At 38.1% G+C, this 17,983-nt stretch overlaps 1 protein-coding gene across 1 annotated transcript; it reads right to left on the reverse strand.

Moving 5' to 3' along the window:
* Positions 1–10,151: 10,151 nt before the first annotated feature.
* rpe (ribulose-5-phosphate-3-epimerase) lies at positions 10,152–12,407 on the reverse strand. Its single transcript, XM_077537676.1, has 6 exons — positions 12,215–12,407; positions 11,856–11,935; positions 11,647–11,786; positions 11,392–11,526; positions 10,594–10,680; positions 10,152–10,525 (listed from the first exon to the last, which is right to left on the reverse strand). Exons 1-6 carry the CDS (start codon positions 12,334–12,336, stop codon positions 10,403–10,405), a joined length of 687 nt encoding a protein of 228 aa, XP_077393802.1. The 5' UTR covers positions 12,337–12,407; the 3' UTR covers positions 10,152–10,402.
* Positions 12,408–17,983: the final 5,576 nt, after the last annotated feature.

Consider the following 17,983-nt stretch of genomic DNA (forward strand, 5'->3'; position numbering starts at 1 on the left):
AATGTGCACCACCTGTTCATACATCACAGTGGCAGTGGAGGAAAATAGCAAACGCCGGAACATCAATCATCCGTACTGTATATACTTGTATAAAACATGGCGCGGTTGTTGGAGATTTGGAGCAGCTCCTGACAAAAAATCTCTGGACTGAAAGGAAGCCGCACATTTAAATCTAGCAGGCATTTAAATGCTTTGCGTTTGAGCCAGAGCCAACTCGCAACTTCGGGATGGAAGGAAAAAAAACAAAACAGAATTGTCCCTTTTTAGTCTTTTTGTCCCACTTTTCACTTCACTTTGCAAATGTGACCGACACTCTTGCTCAATTAATGGACATTAATAAATAAATGCCCCTCACCTCAAATAAATGCCCTCGATGAGCTATTTGGCTTTTACGTAAGTGAGCAACAATCTCCCATCAATGCCAATGTGATCGAGGCAGTGCCAATTAAGTCCCTTAACACCGTACCTTGAATAAGCACCTGCATAGTACATAATACTGATACTGTTTAATAATGCTGGTTTACATATTCCTTCACGTTTGTTGTGTTCTGAGGTTTGGATCCCAAAGAGATGCGTAGAACAAACTTGACTAGACGAAAAGCAACGACAATGTATCAAGAATCACGAGACGCTAAGCTAACTTGGGCTGTGGAGGTGCACAGAAGAACAGAGGTAATAATCCACCAAAAACAAAAACACACTTCTCAGACAGGCTAATATAGACAGCGAATCGATCTGATTGGCCGTGGCTAGACATGTGGGAAACGGGACTGACATGGAATTATCTGATTGGCTGTTGACCTGATAAAGAGATTAAAGATTCCTGACATCACATAGCGTCTTACCAGTTGAAACTAGATGCTGGTTACATCAGTTCAAAACAGACACTTGACCTCACGGTCATGACCCAGATATAGCCCTTGCATGGCCCAGGCATAACCCTTGCATGACCCTAGTCATGACAATAAACATAACCCTTGCATGACCCTAGTCATGACAGTAAGCATGACCCTAGTCATGACAGTAAGCATAGCCCTTGCATGACCCTAGTCATGACAGTAAGCATAACCCTTGCATGACCCTAGTCATGACAGTAAGCATGACCCTAGTCATGACAGTAAGCATAGCCCTTGCATGACCCTAGTCATGACAGTAAGCATAACCCTTGCATGACCCTAGTCATGACAGTAAGCATAACCCTTGCATGACTCTAGTCATGACAGTAAGCATGACCCTAGTCATGACAGTAAGCATAGCCCTTGCATGACCCTAGTCATGACAGTAAGCATAGCCCTTGCATGACCCTAGTCATGACAGTAAGCATAACCCTTGCATGACCCTAGTCATGACAGTAAGCATAACCCTTGCATGACCCTAGTCATGACAGTAAGCATAGCCCTTGCATGACCCTAGTCATGACAGTAAGCATAACCCTTGCATGACCCTAGTCATGACAGTAAACATAACCCTTGCATGACCCTAGACGCTAGCTTAACTGTGCTAATTGAATTTGTGTAAATTGTTTCGGATTTCGAACAATTTGCTTTTGGAACACCCTTCTGGAACGGATTATGTTCGAAAACCGAGGTTTGACTCCACCTCTACTTTGTATGAAAGTGACCAACACTCTCCCTTCTGTGCCACTGTAATAAATGCCGCACCTCAATTACTCACCTTGTACTTTAAATGAATGCCTCGCCTCAAATTCGTGCATACACCTCAAATAAATACCGAGCAAGCCTCACTTTGCATTAAAGTAACCAAAACATTCCCATCGTTTCCTGACAGGAACAGATTCCAGAAAGCCGGCAACCGTCGTGTCGCGGGAGTTTGCCGGCTTGACGCCCTGTTAGACGTTTGTAAGAAAGCGCTTTGTGAGCGATGAGTCACATCGTGATGCAAGCGAGAGTCAATACGAGGGAGAAATTGCGGCTCAGTCCAAGTTCACGCCAGCGTCGGAGCGGCGCTCTCCCAAAACGAGGCGTTCAAACGAGGCAGAAGGAGAAACGCGTTATTGACGCAACAAACGGCCGTCCGGCGAGCTCGCCGGCGCCCGACGGAGATCAATGGAATGAGAATGGGGAAAAAGTTTGTTGGAAACAGAAAGCAGATGTAACGATTTGCACTAAACACAAACACGGCTGACTTTCGCGAGCGTTTCGCATTTTTCGAAGACGGCCTGCCAGTTGTTGACGAAGCCATCTGCTTGAAAATTGATTGGGAAAAGAAGAGCACAAATAAACTCGCAAGGTAGTCAACAAATATTCACTCGATGTATCTTGTGGCTCAAAAAAATAATAATAAGATAAAATCAATTGTTAAATCTCAAACACCTTTGAAATGAGGTTTTATTATATAAAAAAATTTAACCGCAAAAACAAGAACCAAAGAATTTGGCCACAAAGAAAAGTAGATAAAAATAATCGTAATCTTAATCTCACTTAATCATTTAATCTAAACTCATTTTTTGTTTTTTGTCGATGGGGATACGGATTAAATTGTAGTCTAATTACAACATTTTTTTATTACTGTAATTAAAATATTAGAACTAGATTCTCATAAAATTTAATTTATGGACTTCTTTTCATAATATTACTCATTCTTTTAAAAGAAAGAAATGTCAAGACTTTATTGTAATTTCATCTTTTTCCTTCAACATTAGCACTTGTCCCATTAAGTCTTTATCTCATAAAATTATGCCCTTATTTGCATAAAATTATCTTAAATTGTGACTTTATTCTTTTAAATTGTGACAAATCCTCATAATACATTATATTCTTTATCTTTAAAATGTTATATTTTTTTCCGCCAAACATCAAATTTGACCTTTTTGTACCAGATTTATTATTGTCATTTTTTAAAATTCTTGTAATAGTAGAATTATGACTTTTTGCTGTAATATTTTACTTCAATGCATTTATTTTGGTATTATTATGACTTTCTTTTTGCTCAAACAGCATGACTTTAAATTCCACATTTTCTCTTATTTACTATTGTTAAAAAAAAAAGAAAGAAAGAAAGAAAGAAACAAACAAACATAAATAAATAAATGGAAAAGAAAATTGTGGAGCTAAAGCATTTCACCATTAATTATTATTATTATTATTTTTTATTTTTTTATTTTTTTTATTTTTTTATTTGTGTGTGTGTGTGTGTGTTGGCTTGCTTATTAGCTAGCAAGCTAGCTAGCTATGCCTTCACCCCAAAAATGCACCTTCCCTTTGGATCGTTCACTGACGCGGCCGAGACTGCACCGGTCACGTAGAAAAAGCAACAGAGCGACAATTGACATTAGAGTGCCTCATCGTCAGAGGTGAGTGCACGTAACGGAGAAAATGCAGAAGAGTGATGCGAAAAATTCCAAAGTTTTTTTTTTTTTTTTTAAATACAACTGTGACACTTTTTTTAAAAATGTGAAAGCTTTCGTCTCTTTTTGAACTCGTTTTTTTTTTTTTTTGCATGCTCCAACATGTAAGCAGCCTCTTTTGCATTTCCCAATCAGCACTACCGACGTGTAAGCTATCAATTTTCTCAAGGCTTTCACTGCAAGGTCGAGCCTCTCTCCACGTCTCCGCTTATTGCATCAACAAAATCTCCCACATCACCATCGTCCTCCCGCTCACGCTCGCGTCCATTCGCAACCTTGCGCATCCGCTTGCCGTTTCAGCCGAATCCGTAGTTGGTCGTCACCCCGTTGAGCGAGCGGGCGCGCGTCCGGATTCTTGCTTTCAGCCGCGTCTGACGTTCAAAACAACAACAAAAATGGCCCCGCGAGCACGTATTATGCATTCCGAACATGCGCAAACATGCAACATTTACCAACAAACTGAAATACCCTCTTCCGCATTCATAATTGATGTGACTAAATATGTTTGCGTGTGCGTCAGAGAGGGATCGACCTGCGAAGGTTTTGTGTCAATTACTCCCGCCGCTTGTTCCCCAAAGTCACACGATTGAGCTGGTGAGCTAATTAACTCGCAGGCTTTCATTGTTCTTTTTGTTTTGAGGATAGGTGGAATCACCTCACAGAGAGTTGTGGAATTGTATTTATTTTATTTATTTACCCTTGGAGTTGTCACTCGATAAACAAGCAGCGAAGAGAATCGAAAGGAGAATGTTGCATGTTAGCGTTGACATTCGCATTCTATTCATTAGATTGCTACAAAAAGGTTTTTAGGGGTGTTAAAAAAAAATCGATTCGGCGATATATCGCGATACTACATCGCGCGATTCTCGAATCGATTCAATAATCGGCAGAATCGTTTTTGTTTTTGTTTTTTTGTTTTTTTTTTTGTTTTTTTTTAGGATTCACACCTTGAGCATGGAAGAATGTTATACGAACGGCACATTAAGCCTTAATATTTAATGCTGTTCAAACATGAAACAGATTACAACCTCTATAAGACTGAAATTTCAGATAAATAAATAATACATTTTCATATAAATCTTACACTCTACAAGCTTACTGATTAGTATTTTCTAAATATGAATAAAAAAAAATCGCAACAATCGACTTATAAATTCGTATCGGGATTAATCGGTATCGAATCGTGACCATTCGTATTGGGATTAATCGGTATCGAATCGAATCGTGACCTGTGAATCGTGATACGAATCGAATCGTCAGGTACTAGGCAATTCACACCCCTAAAGGTTTTACTGTTACAGTCCACTTGCATCAAGGCCATGCGGGCCATCCAGAAAGCAATCACACTACAAGGGGGGGACCACATATCTCAGAAAATGCTGCTGTTTTGGTTAGCAAACGAAAAGTTTTCATTTAATATCCATGTGTAGCGAGCAATAGCACCAACGTAGTCTGCCAGTTTCACTCGGGAAAATGCACTTTTTAAATACAGGATTTAAACAAACAAACTACTTCTCAATTTACCGATCTGGGCTTTTCTTAATGTGTGGGGGTGATTTTGCCCTAAACACCCACCACCCTCTAGCCTGTATTTTGCCATTTTCTGTTTGTTTTGTAAAGAGCGGGACGTTTCTGTGGAAAGGCAGTGTTTGCACCCCTCCAGCCAATCGCAGAGCGGGGGGGTGGAGTGTCGCAAAAGGGGCCGGGCGAAAGTGTCGGCTGCGTGACGTCACTCCCGCGGCAATTTGAAAGCACACACGTTTTGTTTTGTTTTTCTTCACTCACTCATTCACACATGTAAGCTTCTGTGAGTGAGTGAGTGAGTGAGTTTACAAAACAAACACAAAATGACAAAATACAGGCTGGGGGAGTGGGGGGTCTTTTGTTGTGAATTGTGCGCATGTCGTATTTTGGTTGTTAACACGCTCGTGAATGCTCAATCGCAAGCGAGGGCGGCGACAACAACAGCAGCAGCAGCGGCGGCAGCAGCGAGTTCATCGTCTCCACTGGGAGGCCAAGTAATTATCACGGAGAAAGCAAAGGCAAAAATCCGCCTAATGTTCCTTTTAGTGCCGAAGATCAAGAGGAGGAGGCACGCGGAAAAAATTTTCAGAGAAGGGATTGAAGAAGGGTGAAAGGGAACGAATGCAAGGGGGAATAGATCCAAAAAGTGGCAGAGAGAGCAAAGAGAGGAAAGAAGACGAAGCAGTAAGTCTCGTCTCCTGGGAGGTAGCGCGACTTCAAAAAAAAACAAAAAAACAAAAAAACAGCCTCGTTTCATTAGTTCACTGCCGATTTGACGACTTCCCACAACCCGCATGCCAACTGCACACCTGTAGATATAGCTTCGATTGAGCGTTTGTTTCAAGCGGGGGATCACACGAGGAGATTTTGGCTGCAAGCGATTTATTATTCATATACTTGATGTAAGAGTCCACAATCCACTGTTATTTCACAGAACATCACATCCAGAGGGACGGAATAAAACGGTGGCGTCATCTATTATTTGGCACAAGATAGTCAACAATTGTGATGAAAGCAAAACATTTGGAAATAAATGTTGACACTAAGTGGCGTACTGTATTTGAAAAAGTGCGATAGAAATCGAGTTGCGTTTGCCTTTAACATGCATATCTAATCTGCAATTTTATTTCTAATCTGAGACAACTATCTAATTCACTTCTTCTGGTCCATGTTTAGTGTGGCACACACCAACGTTACCAAAAAAAATTAAAAAAAAATTTAAAAAAATAAAACAGTGATAAGTGTCAGACGATTAAAGTTTTTAATCGTAATTAATCGCAATATTTTTTTCTCTCTAAGTCTTCATACTCTTGTTAACATAAAAGTGGGAAAAAATATTAAACTAAAACAAATATGTCTGCATCTTTAAGTGATTGATACAGTAATTTCATAATAATTATTCAAATTGAGTTAAAATTAAAACGATGGCACTGTATGTAAAAAAAAACCTGTGATATTGATTTGTATTGAGGTCACATCTGCCACTAGATGGCGTAATTGCATTTGTAAGTCATTCTTCATATTAAGAGATCGAATCTTGAAGTAACTTGTGAAATTCTTCACATTTTTCAAATTGTAAAATACAACTTGACCCCAGTCTCCACAAATATATGCATTATCGTTCAATTTAGTAATGATTAACGTTGACGTGGACGTGTCTGCTGTGTTGCCTCCGGTACAGGATTTCCAAGTAAATCGCTCGTTAAAAATATTAGTGGCGTTAAAGGATCTTTAAATTAACTCAACATTAACGCAATAATTTCGACACCCCTAATATAAATATATACAATAAACAATAAAATATGAATTGTCAGATTTTTTTGTATAAGTTATGAAAGTGAGTGCGGCGGTATGACTCATCAAATCAATACTTACGTCTCCGGCTTGAGGCGCATTTCTTTCCAGTAAGGGCACTCTGACTAAGAGTCATTCGAGTAATATCATACATAATATAATCTAATCTAATGGCGTTAAGCAGAGTGCGTCATTAGCAAACTTTCAGAGCGTGTCTCTCGTCAAATTTGGTGTGGCAGCTCTTTGTGTGTGCGGCACCTCCAAGAGATTCTTTGAGGTGAAACGCGTCACTCAGGGACTCCATTAAGTGACACGCACGGAGACGTGCCACCAAATCCGTCCGTCCGTCCGCGTCCGTCCGTCCGTCCCGTGACATTAGAAGCGCCGCATGTGACGGAAGACGGCATTCACTTAAGTGAGTTCTTTGTGGGAGAGGAGCAAAGGCGGTTGTGGAACCTAAACTGTTTCGCATTTGTTTATGCTAGCCACTAGCCACCTACTTCCGGGTTGACTCAAAACAGTAAACATAAATTCCCGGTTGTGCTTTATTGAGATCCACGTTAAAATACATTTATTTTTTTCACCTGCCAAGTATGTTTTGGCTTTATTGCCGTAAAGTTAGAACTGTGTTCCGGGGGGGAAAAAAAATCACAACTTATTTATTTGGTTCGTACATAATTCAGATTTAATTTTTGTAAAATTCTGAGTGTCTTCATGATTATGGTAGCTTTATTAATTAAAAAAAAAAATCATGATTGCATTCTTGTAAAATTATGTCTTCAGTCTTGTAAAAGTATGCCTATGTTCTTATAAAACAAATAACTTTTTTTTAAATAAAATAACAAGATCATACTCATAAAATTGTCTAAAATTCTCATAAACTAATTTTCTCATAACATTTCATCTTTTTGTTGTTGTTACAATGTTACAACTTTGTCAACACCCTTGTTTTTTTTGTGAAGCCTTTCCCTTGAAATCGCATCAGTTTTCACGTCATTCGTTTTAGTAAACCGACATTTATCTTCTGCTTTCCTCACTCCAGTCTCGTAATAAGACTTCTTTCTGGTGGAATGACGTCTTTATTGCGCAATATTGAGCTACGGGGAAAATAAGAGTGCAGCTTGTGTGTGTGTGCAAATGACAGCACCTGAGGATGCGGTTGCCATGGCAGCTGAATAGGAAGTTTCTCTCTCTCTCGCTCTCTTTCTCTCTCTCTCCTGTGACTCCAAGGCACAAGTCGGTTGCGTGTACCTGCGACTTTTTTCGTCTTCTGACATTTGCATGCACGCCACTGGCAATCAGCTGCACAAGAGGAAGAAATGAAACAGTTAACAGGAGACATACAAGACTGTATGTATGCATGTAAATGATGGAAAGACCTTTGTGAAGATTCTTACAGCTTCTCTCCCGTCAGTGAAACATCCGAGTCTGATTTTTCAGAACATGAGTCGCCATACATTAGCCTCGCAATCGCTCGCATGGGGATTCTACTTTAAATATTCACTCATGTAAAATACAAATATGTAATGACTGACAAGGCTTTCAGCCGATGGCATAAGACGTTTTGAAAAAAACAAAAAAAAAAAAACAAAAACAGATTGTAGCATCAATAATTGAATGGTCTGTGATTTGCCTCACAGACATGCGGCTGCATTATTGAGCGCGAGTTTGAAGCGCGTCGCCGGTGATTCTCATCGACAGCGGGGGACCCGTCCCGTCCTCCGCGTTACCGTCAACCTTCTTCGCCCGCTTTCCAGTCAGGTGCGAGATTACGTATCGATCGATGGCGGGCGACCTTCAATCAACTTCTGCAAAACAAGCAAAACGGTGAGTGACGAGCGTGACGCAGCCGTACGAATGTTTAAAAGCTGTTTGACCTTCAGCAAATTTGAATTCATGTTCACGAGACGCTGGCTTAAAGAGAAGGATGGCATCACTTGGGCGCTTCAGTGTTTTCCCACATATAACCACTAGGCATGGTTTGACCTTACTGTGTTTTAAAAAAAAAAAAAAAAGTCAAGGTTTCAATAACCGCTAATACTGGCTCATGTCACCAATAATGAGTTGGGTTTTTTTTGTTGTTTTTTAAAGTACTTCTAAGCAGTGTACAATGTGGTTTGGCCACTAGCAGTTACGTAAACGAGCTGCCTCTTTGAAGTTAATCACGTCCAATTTAAAAAAAAAAAAAAAAGAGAGAAAATGGTGCCAATGTGTACTAGTTAGCCCCAAGAACAACATGAGTAGCCTATGGGTCTGTTCTAAAAATAACTTCACAGAAAAACGTTACCATTATTTATGCAACTTAAAATGGCACAAGTTTCTTAATGTACCAAATAATATTCTGTATTTTAAAATATATACAATGGTGGGGAAAAAAGTACTGTTTTTATTTCCTCCAATATAAAAAAAAATAAAATAAAATAAAAAAATAAATAAATAAATAATAATAATATATCAGTTTCATTCCGGTAATATTTTTTGCTTTATTCATGGACAATTGCGGCTGTTTCTCTGAAGATTTTTATTATGTAATTTTTTTGTGACATTATTTTTTCATGTTGCATCTTAGTCTTCTTACTAACTGGAGTTCTTATGGTATTATATTACAACTTAATTGTGGAAAATGTATACTTATTTCTTCATAATATTAAAACGTTACACCTGTAATCACCCCCCAAGGAAAAAAAAAACAATCGAGTGAATGTTACATTATTATTGTAAAATTAACAAGTGCTTTTATTCTTTTTTTGCTTAATAAATTTAAGTTAGTTTCCTCATATTCCAACTTACAGTAATATTTTTTTTATGTGCAAAATTGCAACATTTTCTTGTTGTAGACTATATTTTGCTCTCATGTGCCACCAAAATAATAATAATAAAAAAAAAAACTGTAGTGCAATCGGCCCAATGATATTTTTTTTTCTAAAATGTATATTTATTTAATATTATTGTAAGACAGTCACACTATGCAATATGAACATTAATTAATAGTGCACTTAAATACTAGGACAAAAAATTCTTAAATGATTCAATTGTAACATTTCTTATAGTTTATAATAAATGTATTCTTAAATACAACTGAACTGGACATAGGCCTCTTCCTCTTGTCTACCTTATAACTTTTTTTTTTTTTAAGTCTATTTGTATCTGTCAATTTTCTTGCCAATATTGTGTTAGATTGTATGTTATGTTTTAAATGTGTTATTTTGTGCTCATCTTTAATTTAGCGATTCTTCCACGTACCACCAGTGAATTACTGTTTTGGAAAATGACAAGATTGCCAATATCTGAATTCATGCAGTCGGTTGAAAAAAAAAAATATCAAAAGTCATATTTCTTTTGAACCCCCTAATTTGCCATCACTTGTATGAAAATGGAAATGTATTTTTGTTTGAATGGCTTCTTTTGTTGTGGATTTATCAAACTCCACCAGAAAAAAAACAAAAAAAAACTCCACACTTGAAAATGACATTGAAGGTTTTTTAATTAACAAAACCAACACCCACAGATGATTGCCAGAAATGTGTGTGTATATACACAGTATATAGAAAAAGCTTCTTCTTTTTTTTTTCACTTCCACTTCCAAGTTGGTAAAAAAAATATTTTCCGGAATGTTTTCCGTTCCAGCTTCTTTCACATATGTGATGGTCGGTCCGGTCCGGCCTCACCTGCCACATCCACTAGAGGTCATCAAAAAAACAAAAAACAAAAGTCATCTCAGCGGTCGAGACATCGTTTCTGGATGGCTTCCGCCACGACGGTGCGTAGGAGGCTGATGACGGAGCGAGGGTCCTCGCTGCCGATCACGGCGCTGCCCGACACGATCATGTTGGCGCCGGCCTACGAGGGACGGCAGAACGGGTAAGATTTGGGCTACGGCGGACGAAATTGTCGGGCTTGCTTTGTACCTCCGCACACTTGTAAATGGAGTCGGGGCCCACGCCGCCGTCAACCTCAATGTCTAGCGAGGGGAAATCGCGCCTCAGCGATCTCACCTGCACACACACAGGATAATAAATAAATGAATAAATAAATACGTTTTTTATTTTTCAAGAAAATTGTCATCTTTAATCACATTTTCCCCTCATAATATTAAAATCTTTTTTTTTCTTGTAATATGACTTCATTCTGGTAAACAACCAAACAACTTTGTTCATGTAAATTTGTGGCTTTTTTGAGTAACAACATTTTACCCCCTAATCTCAACTCTTTGCTCACATTTTATATTGCCTTTCATCTGGACACATTTGTGTAAAATTGTGACACCTCCCCCATATAATAATCCTGGTTAAAAAAAAAAAAAAAAAAAAAGTTTATTCTCATTCTATTTGGGCTTTGTCTTTATTAGTACAACTTTTGAAATGAACTTTTTTTTTGCACCTATTTATTCTGAGTATTCACTTATATATACACATAAAGTAAATATAAATTTCCCACAGAATATTCCAACTTCATTCTAGTAATATTACCACTTTTATCGAGTACTACTGCATTTTGCTTTTGTCAAAATATTACAACTTTATTGTAGTAAATTGACAGCATCCAGGAATGTTACAACCTGCAGTTGTACTATGTGATATACTACATAACCTTCTATCATGTACATCATTATTTTGATGTGTTTTCATTTATTAAACTCAGCTACATCGCAACAGTCACCGATTTATTTGAGTTTGAGCGAGGCATCTTGTGTTTGCTGACAGCACCTTAGGCATCATGTCCTCCATGAACTTCTGCCCTCCAAAGCCAGGCTCAACGGTCATGATCAGAGCCATGTCAATCTGGTTGGCCCACGGTGCCAACATTTCGACGGTCGTGCCGGGCTTGATGGCCAAACCCACCTGCAAACAGTCATCACGAGAGATCAGGTAAAGGGGAACCTTTTTTTTTTTTGAGTGTGTGTGAATAACAATCTGACATTTAGCGCCCAGCTCATTTGACGCATTGTTGCGTCTCATCACCTTCATGCCACTCTCACGGATCTCTTTGATGAGGTTCCCTGGGTTGCTGGTGGCCTCCAGATGGAACGTGTACTGGTTAGCTCCTGCTGCTGCCATGGGCTTCACCCACTGCTCCGGCCTCGACACCATCATGTGCATGTCTGCAACAGCCACACAATTATGATCATTCGCTTGCAAGTTTCATAGGAAGCCTTCATTTATATTCTCACCAAAGAAAGGGTCTTTGCCGACTGACTTTCGCAGGCATTCCACCATGGGGTGCCCAAACGTGATATTGGGGACAAAATGGCTACGAAAAAAACAATACGGAAATGAATTTTCTGCTTTGGTGATGGGCGAGAGAGAGAGAGAGCACCGTTCAAAACAAGTGACGTCATGACGTAAGCACACCAAAAAGACATGACGATAATTTGAAATTAAACTTTCTTAAAGCAATATTAATTTCGTGAGTTTTGATCAAAGGAGTCTAGTTTACTTGTCAGCGTCGACTGTTGCCCTCGTGCACGAGACTTCAGGCTATCCGTTAGCACGCTAGCTAAGAGAGCTGCAAAGAAGTGACAAAACTGACCCGTCCATGACGTCGAGGTGCAGATAGTCCGCCCCGCACTCCATCATCCGCACACACTCGCTGCCCAGACATGACAAGTCGCTGCTCAGGATGGACGGACCAATTTTAGCACTGTACGGCATGATGACAATCTTGACTGCTCACATGAGCCTATGTAAGCGAGGTCATGTTTACCAGCAGAAAGCAGCAACAGCAACTTCCGGTACAGACCGGCAAAAACTATACAGATTTATTTACTATGCCCCGATATAGTTCAATTTTATTGATATAAATATACTATCTAATTAATATTATAACTGTATTATTTTTGTTATTTAATTGTGGGAAAATAAAACTGTTTAAAGTGGCGTAGATAGATTCCTGCTCTTTTACATTAAAGGGAAGCAGGAAATGCAGCTTCGTGCCAGCGAGTGACTTGAGAAATGTGAAATGAAACGGGCAAGCACTCATATCATCTTCCGCCTTTAAAATAATAATAATAATAATAATAACCCTTCCTCGACGCTAGATGGCGCACTTCTCCATTACTCCTGAAGAAATATATAGTAACTAGAAAGCGTTTGTTGACACTCTCACTCAATATAGTAGCCTTCTAATTAATTAATTATTTAATTAATTTACCAGGCCGATATCTTTAAATCTTATCTGTGAGGTATAAATGTATTATTATTATTATTATTATTATTATTATTATTTTTTTTTTTTTTTTTTTTTTTTTTTTTTTATTAGAACATTACATCAATTCTTTTCCGGTTTTTTTTTTAAATATGTATATGTTTTTTCACATGAGAAAAACTGCTATTGTAATAGGGGTGTATTGACTTATTTTCCTTCTGGAGAAAGCTTCTGCTCGAGCTTTATTCTCACCCCATTTTGAAGCCATTTGAACACATCCACAAAACACATGTTGTCTGTTTTGATTCGATCAGAAGGCTGCTGAGCCTTTTTTGTTTTGCTTTTTTTTTCCGAAATCCTCCGTGCGCCTTCCCACGCTGAGTAAACACAATCTGACATTTATGAGTTTCGCCTGCCTTTTGCATTACCGTCGCGGTGATGGAAACACGTGGCGGCACGCGAGAGATGATCTTTGAAATTCGGAGACTGCAGAATTGGAACAGGTTGGTGACAAATACGAGCGGGGCCTCGAGAGGCTGCAGGTCATAAATACGATGCATGCAGACTGTAAGAGAGCCTTTTAAGAAGAGGACAAACAATGAGAGGAGAAGAAAACAGCTCCCACTCGTCTGGCTAGACTTTATATAAGATGTTCGCCATATGGAACCTTTTCAACCACTGGTGAGGTCAGAGGTCACCAATGTTGGACTTGGCTCACCATCTCCACGCAGGCTCACCCAATCGGTGTCCCTCGTTCAGTGCCTTTCACCAAATAAATCCAAGCAATGTGCACATTATAAATGATGAACTACTTGTCATTGTAAAGTATGCTCGACTATTTCTTTTTGCCTGAAATTAGCCAAGATAGTTGAAATTGTATTTTTTATTTTTCACAAGGTGCTGCACCTCTGTGGATGGCCTTAATATACTTTGCCCATCCATTTTCTGCAACTCATCCTGTTCACCGTCACACTGAAAAATAAGCAAAAATGACAACAAAATTAGAAAATAATACATTTTACCATACGAGAGTAAATTGTATTTTCTCAAGATGAAAAGACCTTTGTAAGAAGAATTCAATTTCTACTGAGAAAACTTTATTCTTGCAGGATTACATTTTATGGAAGCTATCCAACGTTTTCTTGGAAAAAACAAAACAAAACAAAACTCTTCCCCAAAATATAACTTTATTCTTGTAATTTTATGAATTTTCATCTCAAAATAACACAATATTATTTACAATAGAGTTCAACTTTTCTGTTAAAGAATATAACTTGTTTTCTGTTGATATCACTTTTTAAAAATAGGGATGTTAAATATGACTTTTTTTCAGATTTATTGTATGATTATTATATTTATTTATTTATTTATTTATTTACAATATTACAGCTACTTTTCAACATCGTCCTGCCAAAATATTTCCTAATAAATGGAACTGAGTACTGTCCTTAATTTTTTTGGCTTCACCATATGAATGCACAATGTGCTAATAATAACAACATCTCCCAAATTATTCTCCAAGCTCAAGCATGCATTGTGTTGTTTTATGGTAGACACCTGTTATTTCTCATCAAGTCCATGTTTTCATTTGAAAGTCTGCACACTCCACATGCCTCTCTGAAGGGGGTGTTCGCTCGAAAACAAAGAACTCCTCAGCTGAGTATAGTCGAAAAATGTTCTGGATTGCACGCAAAGGTGACGCATTGCAAGCCTTTTATCTTATCTGAACACATTCCACACCTTTTATAGTAAACATCTGCAATCTTTTTCACACTCTTTCCAGTGCCTTTAATCTCCATACCAGAGCTCTCTATTATTATTATGATTATTATCATGGAAGGAGGTTAGAGCAGGACACGGAGTGCAGCTTGCAGGATGCCTGTTCTTTATTGCTCATTGTTAACTGCTGTTTCCTGAGGAGATTGATATGTACGTTTGGTTAAAAAAAAAATTAAAAAAAATGTGATTGAAAGTTTAAACACATGTAATAAACTAAAAGTGAACAATATGCACACACATATAATTCAAGTCGCCAAAGATGATTTACAAGGGGAGAGTTGGGAAATGAGATGTTAAGTTGGTCATAAAAAAGAAGAGGTCAGGCGTACGAGCTGGATTTATTTGCTTCATTAAGGGTGCACAGGAGTTTCAATGTTGGGTGTAAATTCCCCTTTTCACGTTTTGTGAAATATATATACGCTCCTGAATGATACTAATGAGCCGACGGTTGAAAGTCTCCTCGTTAAACGTGTTCCTACTCGGTCCACAGTCATCTGTAAAGGTAATTTCTTTTACTGTTTTTAATCAATTACAGTTATATGGCACCTTGTGGGTGTTTTTTGTTTTTTCTTTTCTTTCTTTTTTTTAATTATTGGATGAAGTAAGACATATTGTGGCAGCCCAATGAAACACTTGCATATTGTAAAGTCTTAGGACCAAACTAAGAACTAAAAAAAAAAACATACAAAACACGGTGGTACAGTAAGTTAAACGTTTGCTGGTTTTTGAGATACAGCTGTTGTTTGGATGATTGTTTTGTGCGGCGCTGTAAGCAAAAATTACGCTTGCTATTGTGACAGCAACTTTCACAAAAAGCGGTTTAGCAGTTAAAAATTCTTCAGTAAAGATGCCAAGTGCTTCCTTTAAGCTGCTCAGTTGAAGTTAACTTTAAAATGACACACACAAAAAAGAGAGTAAACCATTGCGTATTTAACTAAAGACAAAAAAATGTACTTTACAAAAGTTTGATAGCTTAATGCTAACGCACAATGCAAAATGCCTTTGATGGGCTAACAATGCTATTACTTATAAATAATACACAAGCCTATAAGAGTTCTCACGGACTTTATCTTATAGCAAAAATAACTATAATATCTTTACAGTGTTGTTTAAAAGTTTGTTTATTTATTCTGTTTCATCATCAAATCTTTTTAGTATTTCTATGTGTATTATACTGCCCCCTTTTGGCCATGGCGCACACAACAAAGGTTCAGAACAATGTTCACTGAATTATCATGATGCACAAACTTTAAATCTGTCGAATGTATTAATGTTATTAGTGCGTGTTTTAAGTGTAATAGTGTAGAGCGCCTTTTTTTTTTTTTTTTTTTTTTAACACATAACAGGATTTTCTGAGAAAGGACAGTCAGAGCAAATATAGTTTCCCTGCTATGCGGCCGCTTCATTTTTTTCCATATGCAGCTGTTCCTTCTATAGAAATAAGTGAATCGATGGCAAGCTCACTTGTGTCTACACAAACGCCAGCAATCAATTGTGGAATTCGTGGCTGTGTCGATTCCATGGAGGAAGGAATTCCTTTGTACGGTGTGCGTGTTTCTCAAGAAGTGGACTCCGGATTGGCTGATCTGACCTGTCACCTAAGCGGTACAAGAGACACTGTTGTTTTCTTTTTCATTGCAGCAACTGATTGTTGAGAACGCGTTTGCAGCTTCAACTCGGGGTGCATTATCTTGACTGAGCGCTTCCACCTGCTTCCCGCCAGCAGTTGATTGCAGCCTCCCTTCAGGCCAAATGGCTGCTTTGGCTTGTGATGCTCGCAAGGAGAGTGTTTTGGAACGTGTGTCCTTGCGGCTCGGCTCATCCTGGCCCTGAGATGTCACATTCTTGACAGGGAAAACAAGGAAGAGGTGTGTGTGTCTGTGTGTGTGTGTGTGTGTGTGTGTATGGTGTATCCCTTCAACGTGTAGGCCCCATTGGGATGTATTTAATAACAGGAAAATGTTCAATCCAGACAATTACATTTGAAAAAATGACGGCTGGGAATAAGAAATCCAAAATAATGAATATGGATTAGTGTCCATCACCATTTGCATGACCTCTGACTTTGAGCGAAACCGTCTGCCTCGAGTTGCCATGGAAACGGCACATTGAGCATGACTTGCAAATGCTGCCAAGCAGCACAAAGAATTTTGTAAAAAAAAAAAAAAAAAATGTGTTCATGTACTTAAAAAAAAAACGCATCTCAAATCAAATTGTGAAACTGCTTTTGTCACAATTCTGTGGTCATTATACTGCTCCACAAATAATATCAGACACAGGAATATACATGGAAAAAAATGAGATGTCACAACACCTTAACAAGCAGTAAATTATTCATTCTTTGCAGAGGATAAAGAATAGATGCCTGTGAGTGTCTTGTTTTTCTTCTTTCCACTCCCTTTCAGGCAGAATCAAATTTTCCTCTCTTTTCTCTTATTTATTATTATTATTTTTCTGTTCACATTATGAAACTACAGTATGACTTGTTGCTGCTGTGTTCAACAGTACACTATTGCCTGAAATAAATGAAAATGATGATGATGATGATGATGATGATGATGATGATGATGATGAGTGTTGTGTTGTTACCGTCTACATGTTTTGTTCCAACATTCGTTTACCAACCGTGACACTGATTATATTCTTTCGCCTGTCTACGGCATTTGCCATTACGAGTTAGCATTAGCATTAAGCTAATAATGTAAAGGCGAAACTATGTGGTTGGTTTGAATACACAACTCGTAATCCTCTTTTGTTTATTGTTTAGTTTGGCTGTCAACCTCAAATGGCATTGCAACAAATGGGTTGAAGCCTCTTTTTTTTGCTAATTGCTAACTATCTGCCAAACTTATAAAGAACATATTATGTTATGTCTACACAAATACAAGCTGTCACATGATAGTTGGCCTCGTTTAAATAATAATGCCCCAATGCCGAATACCCAGGTGAAGATCCATCATTGTCACATCCAAGTCACAGGAAAAGCTGCAGTGCAGTTCGATAATCCTGTGAACTCAATTGCTCTCCATTGCGCAATAATAAGCATATTGCTTAAAACAATACCTCTCTGATGATCATTGTCAATCAAACCTGAGTATTGACGGAATTACCGAAACAGGTTGTAGCTGTCAGTGTGACATCATTTTGCAATATGTAAATTTATTAATATGTCATGAAGAAAGAGTGGGATTTAAGTTCAATTAGACAAAAGATTAATAAATAGGAATTTAAGTATAAGAGAGTAAGCGAGAAAGTAATTGTTCATTTTGATTTAAAACATTGTGTCCTAAAGGGTTTGAGTGACCTGAATATCTAAAAACTTGGATGAATAGACATTTTATTTTGAAGGCTTATGAACAAATGACCGGAAGTGAT

The sequence above is a fragment of the Festucalex cinctus genome, chromosome 11, assembly GCF_051991245.1.
Source record: "Festucalex cinctus isolate MCC-2025b chromosome 11, RoL_Fcin_1.0, whole genome shotgun sequence".
NCBI classification, from domain to species: Eukaryota; Metazoa; Chordata; class Actinopteri; order Syngnathiformes; family Syngnathidae; genus Festucalex; species Festucalex cinctus.